At 47.4% G+C, this 27,751-nt stretch overlaps 1 protein-coding gene across 3 annotated transcripts in view; it reads right to left on the bottom strand.

The window, feature by feature from the left end:
* ATP11C (ATPase phospholipid transporting 11C (ATP11C blood group)) overlaps positions 1–27,751 on the bottom strand; it is a 213,081-nt gene that overhangs the window by 35,091 nt on the left and 150,239 nt on the right. For all 3 annotated transcript variants that reach the window (XM_073543577.1, XM_073543576.1, XM_073543578.1), the window contains exon 19: positions 10,666–10,929. In XM_073543577.1, the coding sequence (XP_073399678.1) occupies positions 10,666–10,929 (264 nt within the window). The remainder of the gene's footprint in view (positions 1–10,665; positions 10,930–27,751) is intronic.

Below are 27,751 nucleotides of genomic sequence, written 5' to 3' on the forward strand. Positions count from 1 at the left end.
AATGCTCCGGTTGTACCTTATCCAGAATGCCCTGCCGAAGGTCCTCTGCCCAAGCGGATATAGCCTTTGCTGCCCAAGATGAAGCAAAGACTGGACATACCGCCGCAGATGCCGCCTCGAAGGCAGACTTTGCTAGGGATTCTATGATTCTGTCATTAGAATCTTTTAGAGACGCTACACCCGACAGCGGAAGAACAGTATTATTAGAGAGTCTGGATACGGGAGGGTCCACTGAAGGAGAAGCGGCCCAGTTGTCCGTGAGCTCTTTAGCAAACGGATACAGCACGCCGAGACGCTTTCCTCTTTGAAAGCGTCTAGTCGGATCTTCCCTTTCCTTGGTAAAAATCTTCCCAAACTCGGAATGAAAGGGAAACACCCTGGAAGGCGTTTCCGCCCATCTGAACGAAACCTCCTGATCTGAGGATTTCGCAGGAGCGTCAGTGATGTCGAAGGTATGGTGAAACGCGGCAATGAGGTTCTGCACCGTAACCTTCATGTTCGCATCCTGATCTGAATCCAGCTCTAAGACCCCTTCAGATTCGGAAAGCGCTTCACTTGACTCGGGAGAGGAGGCCCGAGAGGGAGACTGCTGGGGAGTATGGGGTGAGGTAGGGCGAGGAGAAGACTCCGCCTGGAGATCCTGCCTGGGTCTCTTGCGACTGACACTGGCTGGCTCAGATGGGACGCCCTGGGACGTGCTAGGTCCCGCAGAAGCTCCCAAGGGCAACTTATCCAGAACGGCTACTAGGGACCGAGACACCTTGGTGAGGTCTGCCACCGACTGTGATAGGGAGGAGGCCCAACCCGGCAAGGGGGGCTCACTCACCCCTGGGGCTATGGATGGCTCCTGAGCGGCGTCGGGATGTGCAGGGGAGGGCCGAAGAGCGGGTACGATCAGCCTTAGGGATAGACATTGTGAAAAACCTGAGGTAGTGCCGGAAGGTTGGGGGACAGAGGGCGGAGAAGGGTCAGTCTGCCGTGCAGAACTACTCACGGTCCGGTGTCCCCAAAAGCGATGCTGCTCGACCTGTCCGGGGATGCAGATCAGGGAGAAGTCCGGCTGGCCGTCCCAAAGAGGCAAAAAGCTGCTTGCAGAAACTGCTCAGGGGCTGGGGAGCCTCTCCAGCTGCGTCCGGCTGGCAGGCTGTGAAGATGGCGCCTGCCTGTAGAAAAGCGCGGGTCCCGGGAAAGGGCGGTCCTCGCAGGGTTAATAATTGCTGCCCTCTAGCCATAATATGCTGGGCAGGAGAGGGAAAGGCGGGGGGAGGGCCTGTGGAGAGCGGGAGTGAAGCCCGCTTAGTAGAAAGGGGCGGGGGGCGTGGCCGCGACGCTGCGGTAGGCCCGTACACAAGCCGGGGCCTAAATTAGTTGCAGCGGCCGCCTGTCAGCAGGGGGTCGGCGCGGAAGACGCGTCGCAACACCGGGCCGCGTCCCTGCCCAGAACTGCTCGACTCCAGCGCTACCCCTGCCGAGATGGAAAAAAGGGGGAAGCACAGAACGAGGCCCGTGAAGACCCGGGGCCTGCATGGATGCGGTGACCGTGGGGGGATGCGGGGCGTGCAGGGACCCTAACGTGGTCCCCCGGCGACCGCTCCAAGAGAAAACGCCGGGGGAAGACTGACATACTCACCCAGGCAGGGGGCCTTACAATAAAGGTACCTGAAAATCCCACGCTGTCTGTCTCTATGAAATCCGAGCCTCATCCAACCTTCAGGCTCTGGTAGGCGAGAGGGTGGGAGGCGGGGGGCAAGGACCGTCCGTGCGGCTGGCACCTACTTGTGCGAGGCTCCTGGTCCTGCTCCGGAGACCTATGAGGATACAGGGTGGCAGTACACGCCGTACTCATAGTCTCTTTGTGGGAGTACGGATGTGACTGTTCACTCCGTATCCCTCCGGAACCTGCAAAGAAACGACGCACACTGAGGTAGATATGGGTCTAATAAAAGACCCGTGTCCACCTCCTACTGACACTAAGCTAAAACTGAGGAATTTCCTGCCGGTCGGTGGGGTGTATACGGCGGAGGAGGAGCTAACTTTTTTGTGCATAGTGTCAGCCTCCTAGTGGCAGCAGCATACACCCCATGGTCTCTGTGTCCCCCAATAAGGCGAACGAGAAATGGGCATTAAACCTACCGGTAATTATGTTTCCAGGAGTCCATCCTGACAGCACCAGGGAGGACGTCCCTCGCCTCCTTGCAGGGACAGGAAGAGCACACAAGAGGTTAAAACAGTCTCCACCCCCATTCCCTAAGTGTTTTTCCAAGTATCACACCGTGGATGATGCAACTGAACAGTTTATTTACAGAAACATATTAAGACATATGACATAATTAATTCGGAAAGGGAACTGTCCGTGCTGTCAGGATGGACTCCTAGAAACAATTACCGGTAGGTCTAATGCCTATTTTCCAGGAAGTCCCTCCTGACAGCACCAGGGAGAATACCAAAGTATCCCCTTAGGGTGGGATGACTGCCTGGAGAACCATTCTCCCGAAAGCAGTCTGGTTGGTTAGATCACACATCTAATTTGTAATGTTTGCAGAATGTGTCCAACCTGGACCAGGTTGCAGCCCTACAGATTTGGTTTACTAAAGCCGCTGCTCTTTCCGCCCAGGAAACTGATAAAGCTCGTGTTGAGTGAGCTTTTAACCCTTCTGGGGGAGGAACCCCCTGAGAGACATAGGCTAAACTGATTAGCGATGTTATCCATCTCGCGATGGAGGCTTTTGAGGCTTTTCTCCCTTTGTTTTTCACCCCCAAAGAGTAGAAATAGGTTATGGTCCTGTCTCCAACCCTGCGTGGCCTTGATGTAATCAATAACTGCCTGGCGTACGTCTAATTCGTGCAGGGCCCTTTCTTTGTCATTTGAGGGGTTCTCACAAAAGGAAGGTAAAATTATTTCCTGGTTTAAGTTTTGGACTGACGCAACTTTGGGCAAAAAGGTGGGGTCTAATCTCATGATTATTCGATCCTCCCAGATTCAGAGATATGGGTCTCGGATAGATAGCTCCTGTATCTCACTTATCCGTTTTGCAGTGGTGATTGCCCCAAGAAAGCTACCTTCATGGTTTGATGTGAAATGGGCATCTCCTGGCTCTGGATAAAGGGATCTGAGCAAAGGGACCGCAGGACAAGACTAAGATCCCATAGGGGGACTGACCTCCTGACTGTGGGACATAACCTCTGAATTGCCCTGATAAATCTTATTACCCAGGGATGGGAGGCCAAGGGGTAGTCAAGAAAGGTGCTTAATGCAGAGATCTGGACCTTCAGCGTGCTAGGCCTAAGTCCTTTATTAAAGCCTGTATAGATAAATGAATTACTACTGCGCTTAGAGTCACTGGCATCTATTGTCTTACTCAAATGGATTTTGCTGCTGGAGTGCCTATATATACTTGAGCGCCACTGAGGTTTTTATATTATATTACTTTATTAAAGCCTGCCTGAAGGAAATCCAGTATCTTTGGGATGTCTGGCTTTCCTTCCGCTGAGTCGGGCCTGCCACAATCCAGACAGAATCTTTTCCAAATTTTGTGGTATATCGCAGAAGTTACGGGTTTTCTGCTGGCCTGAATAGTCGATATGACCTGGTCTGACAGGCCTCGAGCCCTCAGGATCTGCCGTTCAGGATCCAGGCTGACAGGTGAAGTCTCCCTGGATCTTGGTGAAGAACCGGCCCTTGGTGAATGATGTCTTCCCTCTGTGGAAGCAGGAGTGGTCGATCTTCTGCCATAATCCCCAGGAGTGGAAACCAGCTCCTTTTCGGCCAATAAGGTGCTATCAGTAGCACTCTTGCCTGATCCTCCTGAATCTTCCTGAGGATGGCTGGAATGAGAGCTATCGGGGAAAAATGCATATGAGAGAGTCTGCCCCCACTTCTGGCTTAGGGCGTCTACCCCTTCTGGATTGTCCAAAGGATTCAGAGAGAAAAACCTGTACGTCTTGGTATTCTTTCTGGTTGCGAAGAGGTCTATCTGCGGTCTTCCCCAGTGCTGGCATAAGTTCTGGAAGATCTCTGTGTTCAGCTCCCACTCCGTGGGACAGATCTTCTGCCTGCTTAAATAATCTGCCACTGTGTTTTGCGACCCTTCGAGATGGACGGCTGTTACTGACAGAACCGTATTTTCTGCCCAGGAAAAGATCTTTTTTGCCAGGTCCTGGAGTGCCCAATGCCTTGTTCCTCCTTGATGCTGGAGGAAGGATACCGCCGTCACATTGTCCGATAGAATCTTGACGTGTTGATTTCTTAGTTTGTCCTGATTTCTTCAAAGGGTCTCCCATGTGGCGTAAAGTTCCTTGTAGTCGGAGGAGGTGGACCGCATGTTTGCCGGCCATTCTCCCTGAAAAATTCTGCCTTCTAGATGAGCCCCCCCAGCCCCATTTGCTGGGGTCTGTAGTGATTATGATGCATGGGGAGGTGATCCAGGGGACACCTTCCCTTAGGTTTTGTGGCTGCATCCACCACACCAGGGATCTTTTTACTGCTGGAGACAAGGCCATTTTCTTGTCTAGGGAGGTCTGGTGATGATCCCAAGCGGCCAGTACTTCTTTTTGAAGGGATCTCGCATGGAACTGTGCCCATCGGACACAAGGGATGCAGGATGTCATAAGGCCCAGAGCGCGCATGGCTATTCTGATGGAAACGCGGCCTTTTTGAAGTTCCTTCATGCTGTTCCGTATCTTTGTCTGTTTTTCTGGTGGTAAGAAGGAAGTTCTGCTTCTGGAGTCCAGTAGTACTCCCGAAAAAAAATCTTTCTTCTTTCTGGTACTAGGTTCGATTTTTCTTTATTATCCAGCCCAGAAACTCTAGAACCTCTATTGTCTTCTCCTTGTGTCGCCGCAGTTCTTCTGCCGATCTCGCCACCAGGAGGAAGTCGTCTAGGTATGGAATGATGATTATTCCGCCATTTCTTAGGAACACCACCACTTCCGCGATTAGCTTCGTAAAGACTCGAGTCGCCAAGGCCAGACCAAAAAAAAGACACTGAAATTGAAAGTGGCAGGTCCGATTCTGAAGCCTTACTGCAAACCTCAGGAATCTCTGTGACACTGGGTGAATTGGCACCTGATAGTAGGCACTTTTCGGGTCCAGGGTACACATCAGGGCATTCTTGTCTATCAGATGGACTGTGGATCTGATTGACTCCATTCGGAATTTTTTGTACGTGACCCAGGCATTTAAGGGTTTCAGATTTATAATTGTACGGGATTCTCCGGAAGGCTGTGCGATGGCAAATAGGGACGAATAGTGGCCCGCCCCAATTTCTGCCCGGGGAACCGGAATTACCACCCCTACGTTTGCCAGTTCTGTCACCTCGACCCACATCTGGGAGTCGTCTTTTATCCTGCGGGGAGAAATGGACGAAAATTCTATTTGGTAACCCTCTGCTATTGTCCTCAGTACCCACTGATTTTTTGTGATCTGAGACCACTGGGAACTGAATTCTCTGAGTCGACCCCCTATGTTGGTATAGTCATGTTCTCCTGGATCTAGTACGAGATCCAGATGGGTGGGCTCTAGGTCTTCCAGCTCTAGAGTGGGTGCTACCGTAGGAACCCCTCTGAGAGCTCCACTGGTACCTATAGTACTGCTGCCTTCTATATCCCCCCGGGTCTACGAAAGGGCTGGTCCCTAGGCTTCTTTTCCTCAGGGAACCCTTTCTTTACATCAGATGCTTTTTCTAATATATCATCCAATGCTGGGCCAAAGACCTTTAACCCAGAGAAGGGAAGGGCACAGAGCTTGTTTTTAGAGGCTCCGTCACCAGTCCATGTCTTTAACCAGATGGCTCTGCGTGCCGAATTTGACAAAGAGCCATTCCGGGCGGAAATTCTAACAGATTCCGCTGATGCATCGGCTAGGAAGGCTGTGGCTGATTTCATGATCGGAAGTGAATCTATAATTTCCTCCCTTGGGGTTTTATTATATAAATGTTCCTCTAACTGGCCCAACCATAAACACATAGACCTTGCTACCGAAGTAGCTGCTACGTTTGTTTTAATTAAAGCTGCTGATGTTTCCCAGGCCCGCCTTAGTAGGTTATCCGCCTTCCTATCCATGGGGTCCCTCAGACTAGACGCGTCCTCAAAAGGGATCGTTGTTTTCTTGGCTACTTTTGCCACAGGGACATCAATTTTGGGAACTAACTCCCATTCCTTAATGTCCTCGGGGTCGAAGGGGAGCCGTCTCTTAAAGTCCCGGAATATCACGAGACGTTTTTCCGCCTCCTCCCATTCCTCCAGGACCATAATATAATAATAATAATAATAATAATAATAATAATAATAATAATAATAAATAAATTTTATTTCTATAGCGCCGACATATTCCGCAGCACTTTACATTTCAGAGGGGATTTGTACAGACAATAGACATTACAGCATAACAGTAATCACATATATTATAACAAATACCAAGAGGAATGAGGACCCTGCTCGCAAGCTTACAGTCTACGAGGAAAGAGGTAGACACGAAAGGTGGGTGGTAACGGTTGCCCTGATTGTATGGACCAGCCATAATGTTAAGTGTGTAACAGTACAGACACAGAGGGCTAATGGATGCATAAAGCATCTGGGAACATGATGCGGGGAACCTGGTTAAAGTAAAACTTTTGGCTGTGCCACACAGGGAAAGATTAGGTTAATGTGTTGAGGCGATAGGCCAGTCTGAATAAATGCGTTTTCAGGGCACGCTTAAAAGTATGGGGATTGGGGACTAATCGTATTGACCTGGGAAGTGCATTCCAAAGAATTGGCACAGCACGTGTAAAGTCTTGGAGACGGGAGTGGAAGGTTCCGATTATTGAGGATGCTAACCTCAGGTCATCAGCAGAACCGAGGGCGCGGGTAGGGTGGTATACTGAAACAAGGGAGGAGATGTAGGGTGGTGCTGAGCCATGGAGGGCTTTGAGGGTGAGGTTAATAAGTTTGTACTGGATTCTGGAGTGGATGGGTAGCCAGTGTAATGACTGGCACAAGATAGAGGCATCGGTGTAACGATTAGTGAGGAATATGATCCTGGCTGCAGCATTCAAGACAGATTGGAGAGGGGAGTTTGGCAAGAGGGCGACCGATTAGAAGAGAGTTACAATAGTCGAGACGAGAATGAATAAGAGAAACAGTAAGAGTCTTTGCGGAGTCAAAAATAAGAAAATGTCGAATTCTAGAAATGTTTTTGAGGTGCAGATGACAAGAGCGAGCCAGTGATCGAAAGTGGGGGGGGCAAAGGAAAGCTCGGAGTCAAGTATGACCCCAAGACAGCGGGCATGTTGCTGGGGAGTAACAGTGGAACCACACACAGAAATGGCAATGTCGGGTATAGGTACATTTGTAGAGGGAGGAAACACAAGGAGTTCAGTCTTTGACAGGTTCAGTTTCAGATATAGTGAGGACCAACGTTTAGACAATCGCTGGTGTTTTCTAGAAAGGCTGGCGTGATGTCAGGAGAAGAAGCACATAATTGGGTGTCATCAGCATAGAGATGGTACAGAAAACCAAATCTACTGATTGTTTGACCAATAGGGGCAGTGTACAAGGAGAAGAGGAGGGGGCCTAGAACCGATCCTTGAGGAACACCAACAGTAAGGGGAAGGTGAGAGGAGGAGGAACCGGCAAAAGATACAGTAAAGGAGCGGTCAGAGAGATAGGAGAACCAGGACAGAACGGTGTCCTTGAGGCCAATGGAACGGAGCATAGTGAGGAGGAGCTGATGATCCACAGTGTCGAATGCTGCAGAGAGATCCAAGAGAATTAGCATGGAGTAATGACTATTTGATTTAGCTGTTAGTAGATCATTAGAGACTTTAGTGAGGGCAGTTTCAGTAGAGTGTAAAGAGCGGAAACCGGATTGGAGAGGGTCGAGAAGAGAGTTATCAAAGAGGTAGCGGATAAGACTGGAGTGGACCAGGCGTTCCAGGAGTTTAGAGATGAAGGGAAGATTAGAGACAGGTCTATAGTTAGCGGCACAGTTTTGGTCGAGAGATGTTTTTTTTAAGTAGTGGATGTATGATGGCATGCTTACATAAGGAGGGAAAGATACCAGAAGAGAGAGAGAGGTTAAATATTTTAGTTAGGTGAGGGGTGACAGCAGGGGAAAGGGACTGGACGAGATGTGACGGAAATGGGTCACTGGTGCAAGTGGTTGGGCGAGAAGATGCAAGGAGCCTGCTTACTACTTCTTCTGTGACTGGTTCAAAATCAGAGAGTGAGCTAGATGCAGTGGGGAAGGGAGGACAGTGCATGGTATGAGGTGATTGGGAAATAATTTCCTGTCGAATCTGGTCAATTTTTTCTTTGAAGTAATTGGCCAGATCATCAGCTCTGAGCTCCATGGTGGGGGCCTGTTCTCTTGGGTTGAGTAGAGAATGAAAAGTGTCAAAGAGACGTTTCGGGTTATTGGACAGTGAGGTGATGAGGGTGTTGAAATAGGTTTGTTTGGAGAGCTGAAGGGCAGTGTTGTATGTTCTAAGCATAAACTTATAATGGATGAAATCTTCGTGTAGATTGGATTTTCTCCACAGACGTTCGGCTCGCACATGGTCGTTCACTGGGAATACTACTTTCCTCTGCGCCCTAAGGCCCCCGAACATCATGTCCTGTCTGGACTGAGGTTTATGGACCTCCTCAATCTGCATTGTGTCTCTGACCGCCTGAACCAGATTGTCTGTATCATCCGAGGAAAAGAGGCATCTTTTCCCATACTTCGGTTTGCTAGTGCCCAGCTCGCCTCCTTCCTGATCCGTCTCCGAGGAGTATGAACCTTCCTCCGAACTAAGCTCCATCTCCTGTCTGGTTCGCTTAGCACTGGGGCCTGCACTGGCTGGCTGTGGCTGAGACAAGGTGGCCACGGAAGCCTGGACCTCCTCTCGAATCAGCGATCTCATCTCCGATAGGAGGGACGGCTGTTCGCCTTTCATTACTTTGGCCGTTCAAGTGTCACACAGCAACTTCTTGTGCTTGCTGGGGAGCTTAACTCTGCATACGGGACACTTATTGGGCTTCCCAGGGTCTTTCTCCGCCTGTTTGGTCGTAGGAATGGGCGCTGTCAGTTGTGCCTTTTCCTGCGTAGTGCAAGAAAGGCACAGTCAGGCCCTGAAAGCTGTGATTAAAAGTCATGGTTATTCCACAGCATACTGATTTCTGAACTCTTCCCGAGTTAAAACATTAGTACTGTTGATTCTAAAGGATTATGAACTTGTTTTCTTAGCATTATTTGAGGTCTGCACTGCATTTGTTTTGTTATTTTGCCCATTTTTCATTTTCTGAAAATAAATACAAAATGAAGTGCTTGGAAATTCGAAGATAGGTTGTCAGTAGTTTATAGAACAAAAGAGCAATTTACATTTTACTCAAAAATATACCTATAAAGAGAAAAATCAGACAAACTGAAAACTGTGCAGTGGTCTCTTAAGTTTTGCCAGAGCTGTTCATGTTTATATACATATATGTGTGTGCACACACACACACATTAACAGTTGAAGAGATTTCAGAACTGAAAAATAAATGAAACATCTGGTTTGTGTCGCCATTTTTCCACCCATAATCCTTTTAATTTTACCTTTGACAAAGATGTGACGGCTAGGTTTATTTTTCATGGTGAGCTGGCATTTATATTAGCACCATTTTCATAGGTTTTTGTTTGCATTTTTTGGGGTACAGTGTCTAAGGAAAATGGCAAATCTGGTGTTTTTTCTTCATGCCATTTATCATATTTGCCAATTTCATATTTTATTGATTGGACTTTTAGTGAAACCAAATATGCATTTCTTAATTTGTGTCGAAATCTGTTAAATATTTTTTAAAAATATGTAAAACATTATCACTTTTATTGCACATGACTAATTTTCTTAGTGAACTTAGGGGATCTGAACCTGTGATCATTTTATTGCTTGTACTAATAGTAAACTGCTGTGGCCCTACGACTGTGCTTCATAGATATATCAAGATGACAATTACAAGATCTTCAGAAGGCCCCCCCATTTCTATGGTAGCACATTGGCAGCCCTCAATGCTACAGTGCTGTGCAAATTAATTGGGATAATTAAAGTAAAATCATAAGTTGGTTACCAGTCAGTGATTCAAACTGGTTTTAACTGCTTTGAACAGGTGTGAGTGCCTATTCAAAGCAGTTAAAACTGGTTTGAATCACTGACTGGTAACCAACTTACGATTTTACTTAAAAAAAAATGCTTTGTCCCAATTAATTTGCATAGCACTGTACTTAGCAACCAATTAAATGCCAATATCATAGATTGACAGTGGCATTTAAATGGTTAATAAGCAGTGATCGGGTGCCAGCTCCAGCCGCTGCCGTTAGGTGGCGTCTGTGTAACACAGCTTGCTCCATCCAATCGCATCCAATGTGAGACGTAAATAAATGGTGTGGTGCAGGTAGAGATTGAAAGAAAAATTCAGGTCTCTCACATCCACCAGTAGGGGACGCTACATGCATAAACATTATGTTGTAGACTCGGTCTTGTTTTGTATGAGAACAGTAGGAATCCTAACACTTAAATAAATGGCTTCAAAAGAGGATATGGAGTTCTGAATCAGAAAAATGATGCTCGGACTCATATTAAGAAATTCATCAGTGCAAAGTCCTGAAAATGTGTTTTTTTTTTTGTTTTTTTTTTTAACAAACTCATTTGAATATATTGAAATCCTTACCTTTTAACACTCCCTTTTATTTTGGGTGCTTCCTGCACCAGCTTTCGGTGGTACTCTAGGAGAAGTTCCTGCAGGCGATCCTCTTTTCTTTCATATTCCTCCACACTTTTGGTTGTCAGCTCCAGCAGTTCAGTGGTATTCTGAAAAAGTCGGCAGGCGTAACATGTGGACTTGGCGGTCTCCATTTTGTCTCCGGTGAGCACCCACACCTTCATGCCTGCGGCATGGAGAGCCTCGATGGTCTCTGCAGCTTGTTCCTGGAGCCTATCAAATGCGTCAAAAACAAGAAATAAAATTAAAAAAAAAAAGATTAATTTCTGCTATAGAGAAAAAAATAAAGAATAAAAACTACATTCTATGCATGTTGTCAATTAATAAAATGTTCTTATTGATCCAGAAACAAATAGGTCATCCCAGAATCTTAAATGGGTAAAATTGCAAAGGACTTGGAAAACCAAGCAGCTTTGCAACTTATCTTAGTAAAAAAAACACAATACCCAAGAATGGAGGGATTTTTAATTTTATAAATTTACAGCTCATTGACTTGGCTACTGGTCACCTCTGCAATAAATCAGAGGTATTAGTATACATATACTATGTAATGAGTGCAATGAATACAATCTCTTTGCTGTAGAGCTTGAAAGCGCTGCTCTGAACTTAGCTGGATCTGGTTTGCTTTACTGCTCTTCTGCTTCACATATGCTGTAGATGTAAACCATTGGAGAGAGCACAGTTTGGACCAGAAGTGGAACCAAGCCGCTCATTTGAACTGTCAATTATCAGAAGTGCACAGTACCCCCAGCAAGGCAGCCAAGTGGCAGAAGAGGGGGAAGTTCCTCAAGTACAAAGAAAAGGACAACTTTTTCAATGGTCAATGTTATTTCACACAACTTGTCCTCATTTAATAGCATTGATGAAACTTTGAAATCACTTGTTGTAGGGAAAACGTGTAAAATCCATAAAGACATCTCCGGAGAGGGACATATCATCCACATATTGAAGATATGGGATTAATTATAACTGGGGAAGTGATAAAAAGTTGACAGTTCAACCTCCATTGAAGTAGGACCTTCTGTCATGAACAGTTAATTACAACAGTGGATCTGCTGAGATCCAGCCACCAAGTCTAGAATTCGTATACTCAGTGGTGAAGAAGTACAACACCCGAGGCAAGAGATTCCTCTGTTAAAAGTAAATATCTCAGACACTCTGGAGCCAGTGGTCAGTGAGGAGTATTGGGTTTGCATTAATCTGATATTTATGGGAGATATATTTTCAGCATCGTGGTGAGTGACTAACATAACTTATTCAAGCACATCACTGTAAGGCTGGTCTAACACCTCCAACTTAATATCACACAAATGGATGATGCTATCCATGCCACGTTTTATCTCTACAGAAAGATAAAATCGTGATAGGAAACTTGACAACAATATCTCCTCCCTGAGACCTCCAGGGGCAGAGATATCCTGAAAGTTTGGGATCTCAATCTTCTAAAGACCTAGACTTCCCATGACCAAGAGAAGGTATGTTGGCGTAACCTTAATGTAATAAAAAACAGATTTTGTAATTTCTCAGACCTGGAAGATACAGCTTGCCGTGGTTCTGTTTGTTTTCCTAAAAGGAGTGCTTTCCTGCGCTAAGCTCTGAGCTATTTCCGTGAAACAGGTTTAGTACTTTTCTTTTGTTTTCCTTTTTATTATATGTACTAGCTGAAGAGCCCGGCGCTGCCCGGGCATAGCAACTAACTACGGTTAGTTATAACAAAATATAAGGAATATTACACACACACACTAATATATATATATATATATATATATATATATATATATATATATATATATATATATACACACATACACACACACACTGTTCCAAATTATGCAAAAAATATTTCCTCATATTTTCTCTAAATTACCTATATGAATTGCAGTCATTGTTATTTTCCAGTCATCTAATATTCTAGTATAATTGCAATGTTTTTGAACAAACTGCCTATGAAAACAATATATTTTTAAAAATAAGAAACACTCAAAATGCATGTTCCAAATTATTATGCACAGCAGAGTTTTCAACCTTTTTATTTTGAACAAAAAAATGGTCAATTGTGAAATTATAAGCATTATCAGCTTATTACAAAATGAAATCAAACAGTTTTCAAGTCAAAACTTTATTCTAGGTGATGTTACATTTGCACATAGGACCTCTTGTTCGAAAGAAGCTTCTGAACTCTCTCGTCCATTGAATGTCAGTTTTTGGATGGTTTGTGCTTCAATTGTTTTGCATGTGGACAGAATACCCTCCCAGAGCTGTTGCTTAGATGTGAACTGAATCCCGCCATCATAGACACTCCTTTTGATGATGCTCCAGAGGTTCTCAATGGGGTTGAGGTCAGGGGAAGATGGTGGCCACACCATAAGTTTGTCCTCTTTTATGCCCATAGCAGCCAGAGATGCAGATGTGTTATTTGCAGCATGAGACGGTGCATTATCATGCATGAAAATGATCTTGCTGCGGAAAGCACGGTTCTTCCTCTTGAACCATGGCAGGAAGTGCTGTTTTAGAAACTCCACATAGATTATGGCGTTCATTTTTACCCCTTCAGGGATCCTAAAGGGGCCGACAATCTCTCTCCCCATGATTCCAGCCCAAAACATTACTCCACCTCCTCCTTGTTGGCGCCTTAGCCGTGTTTTCATGGGGTGTCCATCAACCAGCCATCCTCCACTCCATCCATCTGGACCATCGAGCGTTGCAAGGCACTCATCGGTGAACAAAACAGTTTGGAAGTCAGTCTTCATGTATCGTTTGGCCCACTGGAGCCGTTTCTGCTTGTGTGCAGTGGATAGAGGTGGTCAACAGGATGGCTTACGCACAGCTGCAAACCTCTGAAGGACCCTGCATCTTGTTGTTCGGGGGGACGTTGGAGGCACCAGCAGCTTCAAAAACTTGTCTGCTGCTATGACAAGGCATTTTTCCAGCTGCTCTTTTAACCTGACGCAATTGCCCGTTGGAAAGAGTCCTCAATTTTTCCTTATCAGCCAGCACACGTGTGTGCTGTGAATCAGCTACATACTTCTTGATTGTGCGATGATCACGATGAAGTGTCTTGGCAATGTTGATTGTAGTCATGCCTTGACCTAAATACTCCACAATTTGTTGCTTCTCAGCAGCCGACACATCCTTTTTCTTTCCCATTTTGGCAAAAAATGTAGGCTGCTTAATAATGTGGAACATCCTTAAGTAGTCTTGCCTTTATTTGGACACACCTGTCAAACTAATTTTCACAAGTATATGCAATTGCTTTCAGTGATATAAAGAGCCCTGACACACATCACCATCAATGAGTTTAAATGACAAACAAAAAAATTCTAACCTTATCACTCCTAAACTCTTTTTGCATAATAATTTGGAACACAGTTTATATAGCTGAGTGTATAGCCCCGCCCACTCCGCATAGCCACATTCACTATAATATCCCACATCGTCTTGTCAGCCAGAGGCACCGGACTACTACCCCTAATATCCCACATCATCCCATCAGCCAGAGCCACCGGCCTACTACCCCTAATATCCCACATCATCCCGTCAGCCAGAGCCACCGGACTACCACCCCTAATATCCCACATCATTCTGAGCCACCGGTCTGCTACCCTTAATATCCCACATCATCCGGTCACAGCCGACGGACTACAACCCCTAATATCCCAAAATCATCCCGTCAGAGCCGCCGGACTACTACCCCTAATATCCCACATCATCCAATCAGCCTGGGGTCAGAACCAGAGCGCTGAGTGGAACGGTCCTAACTTCCATATCGGGGCTCCCTTTAAGAGGCCTGGGGTCAGTACCAGAGCATTTGAAGGCAATTGCACTGACTTCCATATCGGGATACCTTTAAGAGAGCCTGGGGTCAGAACCAGAACGCTGAGTGGAATTGCCCTAACTTCCATACCGGGGATCCCTTTAAGAGAGGCCTGGGGTCAGAACCAGAACGCTGAGTGGAATTGCCCTAACTTCCATACCGGGGATCCCTTTAAGAGAGGCCTGGGGTCAGAACCAGAACGCTGAGTGGAATTGCCCTAACTTCCATACCGGGGATCCCTTTAAGAGAGGCATGGGGTCAGAACCAAAGCACGCTGGATGGATTTGCCCTGACTTCCACACCAATGATCCCTTTAATAGAAGCCTGGGGTCAGAATCAGAACGCTGAGGGATTTGCCCCATCTTCCATACTGGAGATCCCTTTAAGAGAAGGCTAGGGTCAGTACCAAAGCGAAGCGTGGATTTGCCCTCAATTCCATACCGGGGATCCCTTTAAAAGGGGCCTGGGGTCAGAACCAGAGTGCTTAGTGGAACTGCCCTAACTTCCATACCAATGATCCCTTTAGGAGACCCTGGGGTCAGAACCAGAGCTCTGAGTGGATTTGCCCTAACTTCCGTACCGGAGATCCCTTTAAGAGAGGACTACGGTCAGTACCAAAGCGCAGAGTGGATTTGCCCTCACTTCCATACCGGGGATTCCTTTAAGAGAGGGCCGGGGATCAAAACCAAAGTGCTGAGGGATTTGCCCTAACTTCCATACCGGAGATCCCTTTAAGAGGGAAGATGTGCATATGGAATGGAGGATGTGTGATGGGGATATGGGCAGGGAGGGGGGGGATTCATTTCTGTCATGTGCTCTCTGCTCCTTTTTGGGGGGCAGACAATGGCTGGGAGCTTATGTTTCCGTGGATGCTAGATTTCTCCCACCATGTCAGTGTCTGCTGAGGTGTTGTCGAGTGGGAAAACTGTTACTCATAGCAACCAATCACAGCTCAGCTTCTTTTAAAGAGCTCTGGTGAAATGAAAGACGCTTAGGTGATTGATTGCAAGGAAAACTGTTGCTCATAGCAACCAATCACAGCTCAGCTTCTTTTAAATAGCTCTGGTGTAATGAAAGATGCTTCGTGATTGGTTGGGATACACATATATACACACACACACATACATTCAATTTTATATATACTGTATATAGATTGTTTTGTTCCAATTTTTTATCATCTTTGTTTTGTTTGTTTTATAAACACTTCCTAACTTTATGGATTAAATATATAAAATTTAATACCTCCATTCCTTTTGCTCTGTAAACCGCAACCCTGAAGCCATATGTTGTCTGCAACAATTGGTGATGTCAGCCAGTTCATTTTGTTTGGCAGTGACCGTATCGGGTACATTTTATATATATAAATTTTCCATGCACTGGATTCAGAGGTGTATATACCATAAGCTTACTGTAAGTTCCCAATAACTGGCTAAGTAGTGAAAGCAGACGCTTGTCAGCCAATTGTGTAATTGCCTTGACGATTGGAGGCATTGCTGGTTCGTGAAGAACTGGCAATGGCGAGGAGATATCCGTGGGATCTACAGGCTGTTCCCTGGCATCTTTATTTAACCTCTTACTGACATAGGACGTACTAATACGCCAATGTCAGTATCCCCCGCTTTGATGTGGTCTCCGGCGATGAGCCCACCTCAAAGCCGGGACATGTCAGCTGTTTTGAACAGCCGACATGTGCCCGCAATAGCCGCGGGCGGAATCGCGATCCGCCAGCGGCTATTAACTAGTCAAATGCCGCTGTCAAGTTGTGGCAGCTTCTAGCCTCCCATGGAGACTACTGAAGCATGCGGAAAATAAAAAATATAGTTTTTAAAAATATGAAAAAAAAATATATATAAAAGTTCAAATCACCCCCCTTTTGCCCCATTCAAATTAAAACAATAAAAATAACATCAAGACAGACATATTTGGCATTGCCGCGTTCAGAATCGCCCGATGTATCAATAAAAAAAAGGAATAATCTGATCGCTAAATGGCGTAGCGAGAAAAAAAAAACAAAACAAAAAGCCAGAATTAAGTTTATCTGGTCACTGCGACATTGCACTAAAATGCAATACCGGGCGATCAAAAGATCGTATCTGCACAAAAATGGTATCATTAAAAACGTCAGCTCGGTATGCAAAAAATAAGCATTCATCCAACCCGAGATCACGAAAAAAGGAAATGCTACAGGTCTCGGAAAATGGCGCAAATTTTTTTTTTTTTTTTTAGCAAACTTTGTAATTTTTTTTCACCACATATAAAAAAGAACCTAGATATGTCCATTTATAATGACCACGGACAAGATAAAGATCCCCAACTCACATCAGGACTACAAGATCCCAGGTACTTTCACCTGCATTACATCTAATGTGGTGTACTTAATTATTTGTACTAAATGTCCAACTGGGGGTCTGTATGTGGGGGAGACAGGGCAAAAGCTTAGAACAAGGATGAATGCTGATCGTCACACAATAAGAGAAAAAAGAATGGATCTACCTGTGGCAAAACATTTCTGTATCCCTGATCACAGCAGCATGGATATGAAATTACTGGTATTGAAAGGTAACTTCACATCTCAGAGAGAGAGACGAGTTTGGGAGTACAAATTTATGACGAATTTTGACACTCTCAGTGCTGGAATGAATGTGTCGCATGGATTTATGTCTTTTTACATCAATTAAGGAATTTCCTTTTAAAACCTTGCGGGGCAACACAGAACTAGACCCCAATCAGAGGACCATAAAACATCCAGACTCCTTATCTATGAACTGGTCCAATGTTTATATTTATGTTTCTCCCTCTCCCATATTGATAGTTCTGCTTCACGTCACTTGTCTTATCTATTGCATTTTTTCTAGGCTGTATTGTGCATAAATATGTGACTTCAGATTTTGTATTAGTCTAGCCTGATGAAGAGACCTGAGTAGTCTCGAAAGCTTGCAATGTATTACCATCTTTTCAGTTAGCCATTAAAAGGTATCAACTACTGAGGACTCTCAATCCTGAATATTTAGATATGTTTGGTGTCTTTGAACTCTTAATGACCTGGAGAATCATAACGGCTGGTCAGTTTTCGCATTTAGTGAACCTAGCAAAAAAGCCAAACAAAAAACAAGGGTGGGATTGCACTTTTTGAAATTTCACGTTTTCTGTTAACACGACATGGTAAAACCAATGTACAACTCGTCCCGCAAAAAATAAACCCTCACATGGCAATATTGATGGAAAAATAAAAAAAAGTTATGGCTCTGGAAAGAAGGGGAGTGAAAAATGAAAAAAGCTATGGTCATGAAGGGGTTAAAAATACTGGTGGTTTCTCTAGTAACAGTGCTCTTGCAATTCAGGGAGGCAGGCTCCCTACCAAATCTCGTCCCACTGCTCAGGGAGGAAGGCTACCCCCATCACTCAGGGAGGCTAGCTCCCCCCACCACTCAGGGAGGCTAGCCCCCCCGCAACCGGTCAGGGCGCTAGCTCCCCCCCACTGGTCAGGGAGGCTAGCTTCCCCCCCTGGTCAGGGAGGCTAGATCTCCCCCACCCCACCCAGGAAGTCTAGCTTCCCCCCACCCCGGTCAGGGAGGCTAGCCTAGCTCCCCCCACCCCACTCAGGGAGGCTAGCCCTCCCCCCTACCGCTCAGGGAGGCTAGCTTCCTCACTACACAAGGAGGCAAGCTCTGCTACCATCATCTTTGCCGAGTTTAATGAAGGTTAATAAATCGTCACTTCTGTAATTGATCCCAGACTGAACATGACAGCGGCTTTGTGCAGGAATAATAGTCTACGGTACAACAGATCTGCATTCTCCAGATGGTGATTGATCGGAATATGGACGATAGACTGCAGTAAAACAGCTCTGTACCGTTGCCGAACAGTAAAGCATGTTTCTTAGAAGAATTTAATGTTTCTGTGGCTACAGATCTTACAATTGCATTCTGTCAGGACAACTTTCCTTAGAAAACTAGCAGCACGGCTGTATAGGCCCTAATACAACAATGAAAATATCTCTTTTGTAGTACTAATCCAAAACGCCAGTGCAGAGAAGTAACGCTTAGCAGGTATACACAAAATAGCCTGGAAATAAATTGGGTCATGTGCCTCTCCTCTGGATGAATCGGCCCGCCCCAATGCACTTCCAGGCTAATTGGAATGTGGCTTCAAAATCGTATTTCTCAGATCTAGCCCAACAGTATAAAAGCGGCATCAATTTTAGTGTTGCACCAGGACCTACACAGCCACGCCGATAGTCTCAGTAGTAAAATTATACAAACAAGTTCCCGATGAAAAAATGCAATGTAAGATCTTTAGCCACTGGAACACTGAAGACTTCCAAGTTTCCTGATAATAATGAAGGCTGTAGTGTCAGACATTGTGCAATGAACACGAGAGCATAAAAGGCCAGCGGAAAGAGTCCCGTCACCAGAAATGAAGATACGGCTGGAATTTACAGACGTTGTAACTGAAAGCAGCACAAGGGATTGGTAATAAACGGGAGTCATTACGCTGCACACTACCCCATGTAGAGCGCTCACGTTACAGAGCTCACTGACATGGACGCCTGACTCACACTTCTTGGCCGTGCACAATATGACGCTGGGGATGGATCTCACCAGCTGATTATCCGCATAAGCCCAATGCTCCAGACAGCGACCAGAGACCACCTCTGCCTCGCCCATGTTCTATCATAGATGTGCAAACATCCCGTCTCCATAAAAAGGAAGCCCACAATAACACTGATTGCTGTTGCGAAGACAAGCATTTACTGCATGGGAAACAATGGCGATTTATGAAAGTATTTTCTGTACGTCAGAGGGGTTTTATAGGTACGCACATCGTATGTGCACTGCAAATACAGTGTGAACAGAGCTTTATCAATGTGCTGCACTGAATTACAAAGAAGACAATTCTTGAAATGCCTTGCAAATAAAATGTGATTATTTATATTTTGTAGTTGGGGGGGAAGAGGGTTTTCTGAAACCAGAAAACCCCTTAAACCAATATTCTGTATGAGCAGCCCCAGCATCACCAGTAGAAGCTGATTTTACTTCTCATACCAACTCTTACTGACCAGACCCTCACTCTAGGCCCCCCTACCTTTTAGAATGGCAGGGCGCTACATACACACCCCAGAACCAACCAACGTCCCTGTGCCATCATCTTACAACCAAAGCTCTTACACCACGAGCTGTGTCCTCGCCAAGGCACATTATACAATTAAGTTTTCTTCTGACAGATCAGCTTTGTGCAGAATCGCTAACACATCAGAGAACCTTGCCCTTTAATTAAATGGAAAGTGTCATTGGAAAATTATTAACTGTTTAGATCAGATTTTTGTGTTACATTTTTTGTTTTTTTTATTCTTGATTTTTTTTGTATCACTATCTATATTTTACAATGAACAATATAAAAAGCAGGGCTGTGGAGTCGGAGTCGTGGAGTCAGAGTCGGTGCTCATTTTGGTGGAGTCGGAGTCGGAGTTGGAGTCGGTATAAAATGGACCGACTCCGACTCCTAAAATATATAATAAATTGGGTACAGTAATTCAATGCAGGATGTGCTGAATATTTTTTCATAGGAGTTTGCGAAAGTTATGAAATGTCATATAAATGGCTGTTATATTCCTGATCTAAGGCTACATTCACACACAGCGTTTTTCCTGTGTTTTTTGAGGATACGTTTTTCAGCTGCAAAAGCTGATCATCTTTTTAAAAAACTGCATCACCTGAAAGGTTTTTGAGCTCATAGATAATGTTTTCAATAGCAAAAGCAGATTAGAAATCTGCTCTATCTATATATCCATATCTGTCTATCCATATCGTATCTGTACCAAAAAGAATGAAAACCGGGTAGTACACCAATATACACTCACTGGCCACTTTATTAGGTACACCATGCTAGTAAGGGGTTGGACCCCCTTTTGCCTTCAGAACTGCCTCAATTCTTCGTGGCAGAGATTCAACAAGGTGCTGGAAGCATTCCTCAGAGATTTTGGACCATATTGACATGATGGCATCACACAGTTGGCGCAGATTTGTCGGCTGCACATCCCTGATGCGAATCTCCCGTTCCACCACATCCCAAAGATGCTCTATTGGATTGAGATCTGGTGACTGAGGAGGCCATTTGAGTACAGTAAACTCATTGTCATGTTCAAGAAACCAATCTGAGATGATTCGAGCTTTATGACATGGCGCATTATCCTGCTGAAAGTAGCCATCAGATGTTGGGTACATTGTGGTCATAAAGGGATGGACATGGTCAGCAACAATACTCAGGTAGGCTGTGGCGTTGCAACGATGCTCAATTGGTACCAAGGGGCCCAAAGAGTGCCCAGAAAAAATTCCCCACACCATGACACCACCACCACCAGCCTGAACCGTTGATACAAGGCAGGATGGATCCATGCTTTCATGTTGTTTACGCCAAATTCTGACCCTACCATCCGAATGTCGCAGCAGAAATCGAGACTCATCAGACCAGGCAACGTTTTTCCAATCTTCTACTGTCCAATTTCGATGAGCTTGTGCAAATTGTAGCCTCAGTTTCCTGTTCTTAGCTGAGAGGAGTGGTACCCAGTGTGGTCTTCTGCTGCTGTAGCCCATCTGCCTCAAAGTTCGACGCACTGTGCGTTCAGAGATGCTCTTCTGCCTACCTTGGTTGTAACGGGTGGCAATTTGAGTCACTGTTGCCTTTCTATCAGCTCGAACCAGTCTGCCCATTCTCCTCTGACCTCTGGAATCAACATGGCATTTCCGGCCACAGAACTGCCGCTCACTGGATTTTTTTTCTTTTTCGGACCATTCTCTGTAAACCCTAGAGATGGTTGTGCGTGAAAATCCCAGTAGATCAGCAGTTTCTGAAATTCTCAGACCAGCCCTTCTGGCACCAACAATCATGCCACGTTCAAAGGCACTCAAATCACCTTTCTTCCCCATACTGATGCTCGGTTTGAACTGCAGGAGATTGTCTTGACCATGTCTACATGCCTAAATGCACTGAGTTGCCGCCATGTGATTGGCTGATTAGAAATTAAGTCTTAACACACAGTTGGACAGGTGTACCTAATAAAGTGGCCAGTGAGTGTATATTCTGTTCTATCTAAATATCTTGATTATTGGATCATAAAAATGATTAAATGTCTGAGGTTGACATTGTACTACAATAAATTTTTCACTTAAATATAAGCAATATATGTCGGAGTCGGAGTCGTGGAGTCGGAGTTGGAGTCGGTGTAAGGGAAATTGAGGAGTCGGAGTCGCAGGTTTGGCTTACCGACTCCACAGCCCTGATAAAAAGGAGATTTTTGTGTACTCACCGTAAAATCTCTTTCTCTTAGCCTTTAATTGGGGGACACAGAACCTTGGTGTTATGCTGCTGTCCACTAGGAGGCGACACTATGCATAATCTGAAAAAGATTAACTTTGGCTCCTCCTCTGCAGTATACACCCCTGGACGGCGTCAGCCTTCTCCAGTTTTGTGCCAAAGCATAAGGAGGAACGTAACCAAATAACATAACCATGCCTGTAAGAAGGCTACTATGTACGAGCTCAAGAACAATATGAGAACTCAACAGGAAACAACGGCCCGTAAGGGCAACAGGGTGGGAGCTGTGTCCCCCAATTAAAGGCTAAGAGAAAGAGATTTTACGGTGAGTACACAAAAATCTCCTTTACTCTGTCGCCTAATTGGGGGACACAGAACCTTGGGACGTCCCAAAGCAGTCCCTGGGTGGGAAGCAGTGGACGAATATTGTGCTGACAGTCCCCTAGACTTGGGGTACTGCCGCCTGCAGAACCAGTCTACCCAGGCTCGCATCCGCTGAGGACTGGGTATGAACACTGTAGTGTTTCGTAAACGTGTGTAGGCTAGTCCAAGTGGCCGCCTTGCACACTTGTTGTGCCGAAGCCTGATGCCGAATGGCCCAGGAGGCCCCTACTGCCCGTGTAGAGTGGGCTGTGATACCGGCCGGAAGAGGGGAACTGTTAAGTCGGTAGGCCTCATGTATGGTGGACTTGATCCACCTGGCAAGGGTAGCCTTGGAAGCCGGCAACCCCTTGCGACTACCTTCCGGAAGAATGAAGAGGGAATCGGATTTCCGGAAAGGTGCAGTCCTGGACACGTAAATCCGCAATGCCCTGACTAGGTCAAGCGTATGCAGAGCCTTCTCCACTCTATGGACCGGAACAGGGCAAAGGGAAGGCAGTGAAATCTCTTCGTTAAGGTGAAAGTTGGACACAACCTTCGGAAGGAAGGATGGTACCGTGCGGAGAACCACCTTGTCCTGGTGAAAGGCTAGGAAAGGTCGTCTGCAGGAAAGTGCTGACAATTCCGACACTCTGCGTAACGAGGTGATAGCCACTAGAAAAACCACTTTCTGAGACAGAATGGAGAGTGGAACTCCTCTAAGAGGTTCGAAGGGTGGAGCTTGCAATGCTGTCAGGACCAGATTGAGGTCCCACGTATCCATCAGACGTTTGTAGGGAGGAACCAATCGGGAAACTCCCTGGATGAAAGTCCTTACTTGCGGTTTAATAGCAATGCGCTTTTGAAAAAGGACTGAAAGCGCCGACACCTGACTCTTAAGCGAACTTAAGGAAAGCTTGGCATCTAGGCCCGATTGAAGAAAACCTAGTACCTTCGGGAGGGAATAAGGGAGTGGGACTTGTCCATGAGATTCGCACCAAGAAAAGAAGGCTCTCCAGGTACGATAATAGAGCTTGGCGGAGGCAGGCTTCCTTGCCCTGATCATAGTTGCAATGACTGCCGGTGAAAAACCTGCCTGGGTTAGAATCCAGGTTTCAAGGGCCATGCCGTCAAATTGAGGGCCCCTGAATTCTGGTGGAAGAACGGACCTTGAGACAGGTCGTGGCGGTCGGGTAGACGCCAGGGGGCGTCTGCCGTAAGTTGGACGATGTCGGCGTACCAAGTACGTCTGGGCCAGTCTGGCGCGATGAGGATGGTCGGAACTCCCTCTTGCTTGACCTTCCTCACGACCCTGGCGATTAGGGGGAGGGGTGGAAAAATGTACAGGAGTCGGAACTGGGACCAGTCCTGGACCAGGGCATCCGCTCCGAGCGACCGCGGGTCGTGTGTCCTGGCCATGAAATTGGGAACCTTGGTATTGAGATGGGATGCCATTAGGTCCACATCCGGGGTTCCCCATTGTTGACAGATCTGGTAAAAAATCTCGGGATGGAGAGACCACTCCCCCGAGTCCATTCCTTGCCTGCTGAGGAAGTCGGCTTCCCAGTTTTCTACACCCGGAATGTGTACCGCAGAAAGTACCGACCTTGTGTCTTCCGCCCAGCGGAGGATATGAGCCACTTCTCTCATCGCCTGGGTGCTGCGTGTCCCGCCTTGGTGATTCACGTATGCCACAGCCGTGGCATTGTCCGACTGTATCCGTATGTGCGAGGCTGCAAGCAAGTGATGAAAGGCTCTCAGTGCCAAGAGAATGGCCCTGATTTCCAGAACATTGATGGGCAATGTCACTTCCCTCGGTGACCACTTGCCCTGTGCCCTGTGATGTAGGTGCACCGCCCCCCAGCCTGTCAGGCTTGCATCGGTAGTCAGGATCTTCCATTGTCCTGAGAGGAATGGCTTCTCTCGTGTAAGCGAGGTTGGTTTGAGCCCCCAATGCAGGGACCTCCTGGTTGATGACGTCAACCTGAACTCCCTGTCGAGGGAGAAGGGGTTCCTGTCCCAAGATCTGAGTATGGCTAGTTGAAGGACCCTGAGGTGAAACTGGGCAAATGGCACTGCCTCTATTGCTGCTGCCATCCTGCCGAGGATTCTCATGGCAAACCGGAGAGATCGAGGAGGACTGCGAAGGAGTGTGCGAACTCCCAGACGGATGGCCAGTGTCTTGTCCTTGGGAAGGAGCACCAGGCCCCTGGTGGTGTCGAATACCATTCCCAGGAATGTTAGAGTCCGAGTTGGGATGGTCGACGATTTCTGTAGGTTGACTAGCCATCCCAGGCGACTCAGAGTGTCTAGAGTGATTGAGACACTGACCTCGCAGTCTTTGAAAGTGGGAGACTTGACGAGGAGGTCGTCCAGGTACGGGACGACTAGAATGCCTCTTGAGTGCAGGACGTCCATGGTGGCCGCCATGACTTTGGTGAACGTTCTTGGAGCCGTGGCGAGTCCGAACGGAAGGGCGACAAACTGGTAGTGGTTTTGGTTGACCGCGAACCTGAGAAACCTTTGGTGGGCGGGAGCAATTGGTATGTGGAGATACGCATCCTGTATGTCTATGGAGGCGAGGAATTCTCCCTGCTCCATGGATGCAATGATGGACCGGAGGGACTCCATGCGGAAATGACGGACCCGTACGTAATTGTTGAGCTGTTTTAGGTCCAGTATGGGTCGGACGCCGCCTCCTTTCTTGGGGACTACGAACAAATTTGAGTAGAATCCTCGGAATCTCTCGTTCGCGGGAACCGGCACCACAACTCCTGATTGAAGGAGAGAGGAAACCGCTTGGTGAAAGACACGAGCCTTTTCTGGTGGTGTTGGAGGAACAGAAAGGAAGAACCGGTTCGGTGGAACGGAAGTGAACTCTATCTTGTATCCGGAAGACACTATTTCCCTGACCCACCTGTCTTCTGTAATAGGCAGCCAGACTTGCTGAAAGAATAAAAGTCGGCCGCCTACTGGTGGGGTGTCTACCGGAGGTCTCGAGTCATGATGAAGTGAAGTTCTGAGGTTTTCCTCCCTTGGGTTTCGCTTGGCCTGCTGTCGACTGCCAAGCCCTGTCCGGTCGCTGCTGCGTCCGTGGGTTGTCTCTGCGTGGAGAACGGTTGCGGTTTTGCACTGGGCGCGAAACGGACCAGCCCGAGGAATTCCGAAAGGATCGGAATCGCGTCTGGTTTCTTCGTTTAAACGTGCGTTTCGGTTTTAGTTGAGGGAGAGAGGTACTCTTACCCCCGGTGGCATTGGCTATCATGGTGTCCAACTTTTCGCCGAAAAGTCTACCAGTAGAATACGGAAGTCGCGTGAGGGACTTCTTTGAGGCCGCATCCGCTTTCCATTCTCGCAGCCAGAGGATGCGTCGGATCGTGATGGCGTTTGATGCTATTCCCGCTACACCTCTGGCGGAATCCAGGGCTGCATGAATCATGTAGTCTGCTACCACTGCCATCTGGACCGCTTGGTCCGAGAGTTCAGGATTTGAAGCCTGAAGACCCTCCTGTAGTCTTTTGGCCCAAGCTAGGATGGCCTTGGCTGCCCAAACTGAAGCAAACGCAGGGCCCAGAGAGGCACCTGCCGCTTCGAAAATAGAACGAGCCATGCGTTCTACTTGCCGGTCTGCTGCGTCCCTGAGGGTTGAGCTATCCGGCAGAGAGAGTAAAGTCGGCGCTGCTAGCCTAGAAACCGGAGGGTCCACTTCAGGTGGATCTGCCCATTGTTTGGTGTCTTCCTGTGGGAAGGGGTACTTCGCTTCCAGATATTTGCGATTAGCGAATTTTTTGTCAGGCTGCGCAAACTGTTTGGTAAGTATTTTCTCAAACTCATCGTGATTAGGGAAGACCTTAGGTGGTTTTTGAACACTTTCGAAGCAAATCCTATGTTTTGGGACTTCCGGGGGCGACTCTGGAATTTTTAGCACCCGATGAATAGAAGAAATTATGTCCTCAACTAGCGCTGTATTGCTAGGGGGAGAAGGTACCACGGACCTGACCGTTTCATTATCTGAGTCGGAGTCACAGATGCCCTCCGAATCCTGTGCCTCACTAAGGTGATCCCTGGAGGGCGACCTGGGGCGGGGGTCTTCTGTGGTGGGGGATCCCTGTGGTAAATTGCACTGTCTGTCTGTGGCAGGGGACTGCCCAGGAGACCTGGAATGACGCTGTCTCTCCCTAGAGGGGGACGACCTTGTGCTATAGTGCGACTCAGGTGATCGAGACCTGTGAGTCCGCTTACGTCTGTGAGAGTCGGAAGCAGCATGTTCCTGAGACAAGCTGTCCGTTTGCTGTGTACCGTCCATAGCCGGGGCCCGACTCTGCAGAGCTTGCAGCAATGTAGCAGTTAGGTTGTCTATGGACTGTGACATAGCCTGAGACATCTGAGTTGCCCATTCCGGCGTGGCCTGTGACACTGAAGCGTCAGTAGGGACTCCCTGGGGTTCTGACCCAGAGTTCTGGATGCAGTCCCAGCAGTGCGGATACGTGCTGCCACTAGGGAGCGTGGCTTTGCAGGCTGTGCAGAATGCATAGAAACATTCCTGCCTGGTTCTCTTCCTTGAGCCCGGCATAGTGCACAGAGGCTGGCTATAAGGGATCGTACAGGGGTGGCTACGCAGAGGGAACCCACAGAAAGCCTTATAGGAAGTATAGATTCACAGCTGAGTAATGAGAACCCAGCTGTGAGCTTACCCCACCGGTGTGCCCCTAGGTCCAGCGCCGACAGATCCAAGCTCTGTGCCCCCCGGAGACCGCTGTGATGCTTCTCTCCTGGATCTCATCCAGAAAAAATGGCCACCGGGGCTCTGAGGAGAGGGAGGAGGGGGCGGAGAGCTGAAAAGGGCGCGCTGGGCTGTGTAAAAACGCCCCCTTTCTGCCTCAATCCGCCCCTTCTATGACACTCCAGTGTGCCATTTTGGTCATTAAGGGGGCGGGGAAAAGGCGGCGGCTTCAGCTAGGCCGAAGCCGCGGTCTAAATTTGAAGCCTGATGCCCAGGAGGGCTCCAGAGCGGCGCGGTAGTCCGGGGGGGGGGGGGGCGGATTTGTACCAGACCCCCCCAGAACGGTCGACTGGATAGCGGTGGGGGTAGCAGGGGTAGCGGTTTTTGTATGGGGGGCCCCTGAAGGGCTATGGAGCCGCTGCTGCTGCAGAGACAGGGACGCAGCAAAAGCCCTGTTTCTGCTGTGCCATCCAGTCCGCACCCTCCCCCGGCCCCCACAGGATCCCTCAGCCGGCCTGGGGTCCCTGGAAGCTGCGGAATGCTGCCTGATCTCCGACCCTACCTGAGGCGTCTCAACCTAATACCCCCTGCGGGGGATTAGGGAGGGTGCGTCTGTCACCGTCAGGGGGTCTTCATCCTCGCCTCAACCTCAACCCAGACCCCTTAAAGGGGTTGGGGAAGGAGGGGGGTCTCGACCTCGAACCAGGACCCGAGGGACTGGGGAGGGAGCGACATGGGGAAAAAAACCACCTCGACCTCAACCGGGTACCCCTAATAGGGGACCGAGGAGGGAGCCATGCCGGGAGTCTCGCTGGAGACCCACT

This window comes from Dendrobates tinctorius, unplaced genomic scaffold (assembly GCF_039654945.1).
Source record: "Dendrobates tinctorius isolate UK_male_01 unplaced genomic scaffold, ASM3965494v1 ptg000133l, whole genome shotgun sequence".
In the NCBI taxonomy this organism is placed as follows: Eukaryota; Metazoa; Chordata; class Amphibia; order Anura; family Dendrobatidae; genus Dendrobates; species Dendrobates tinctorius.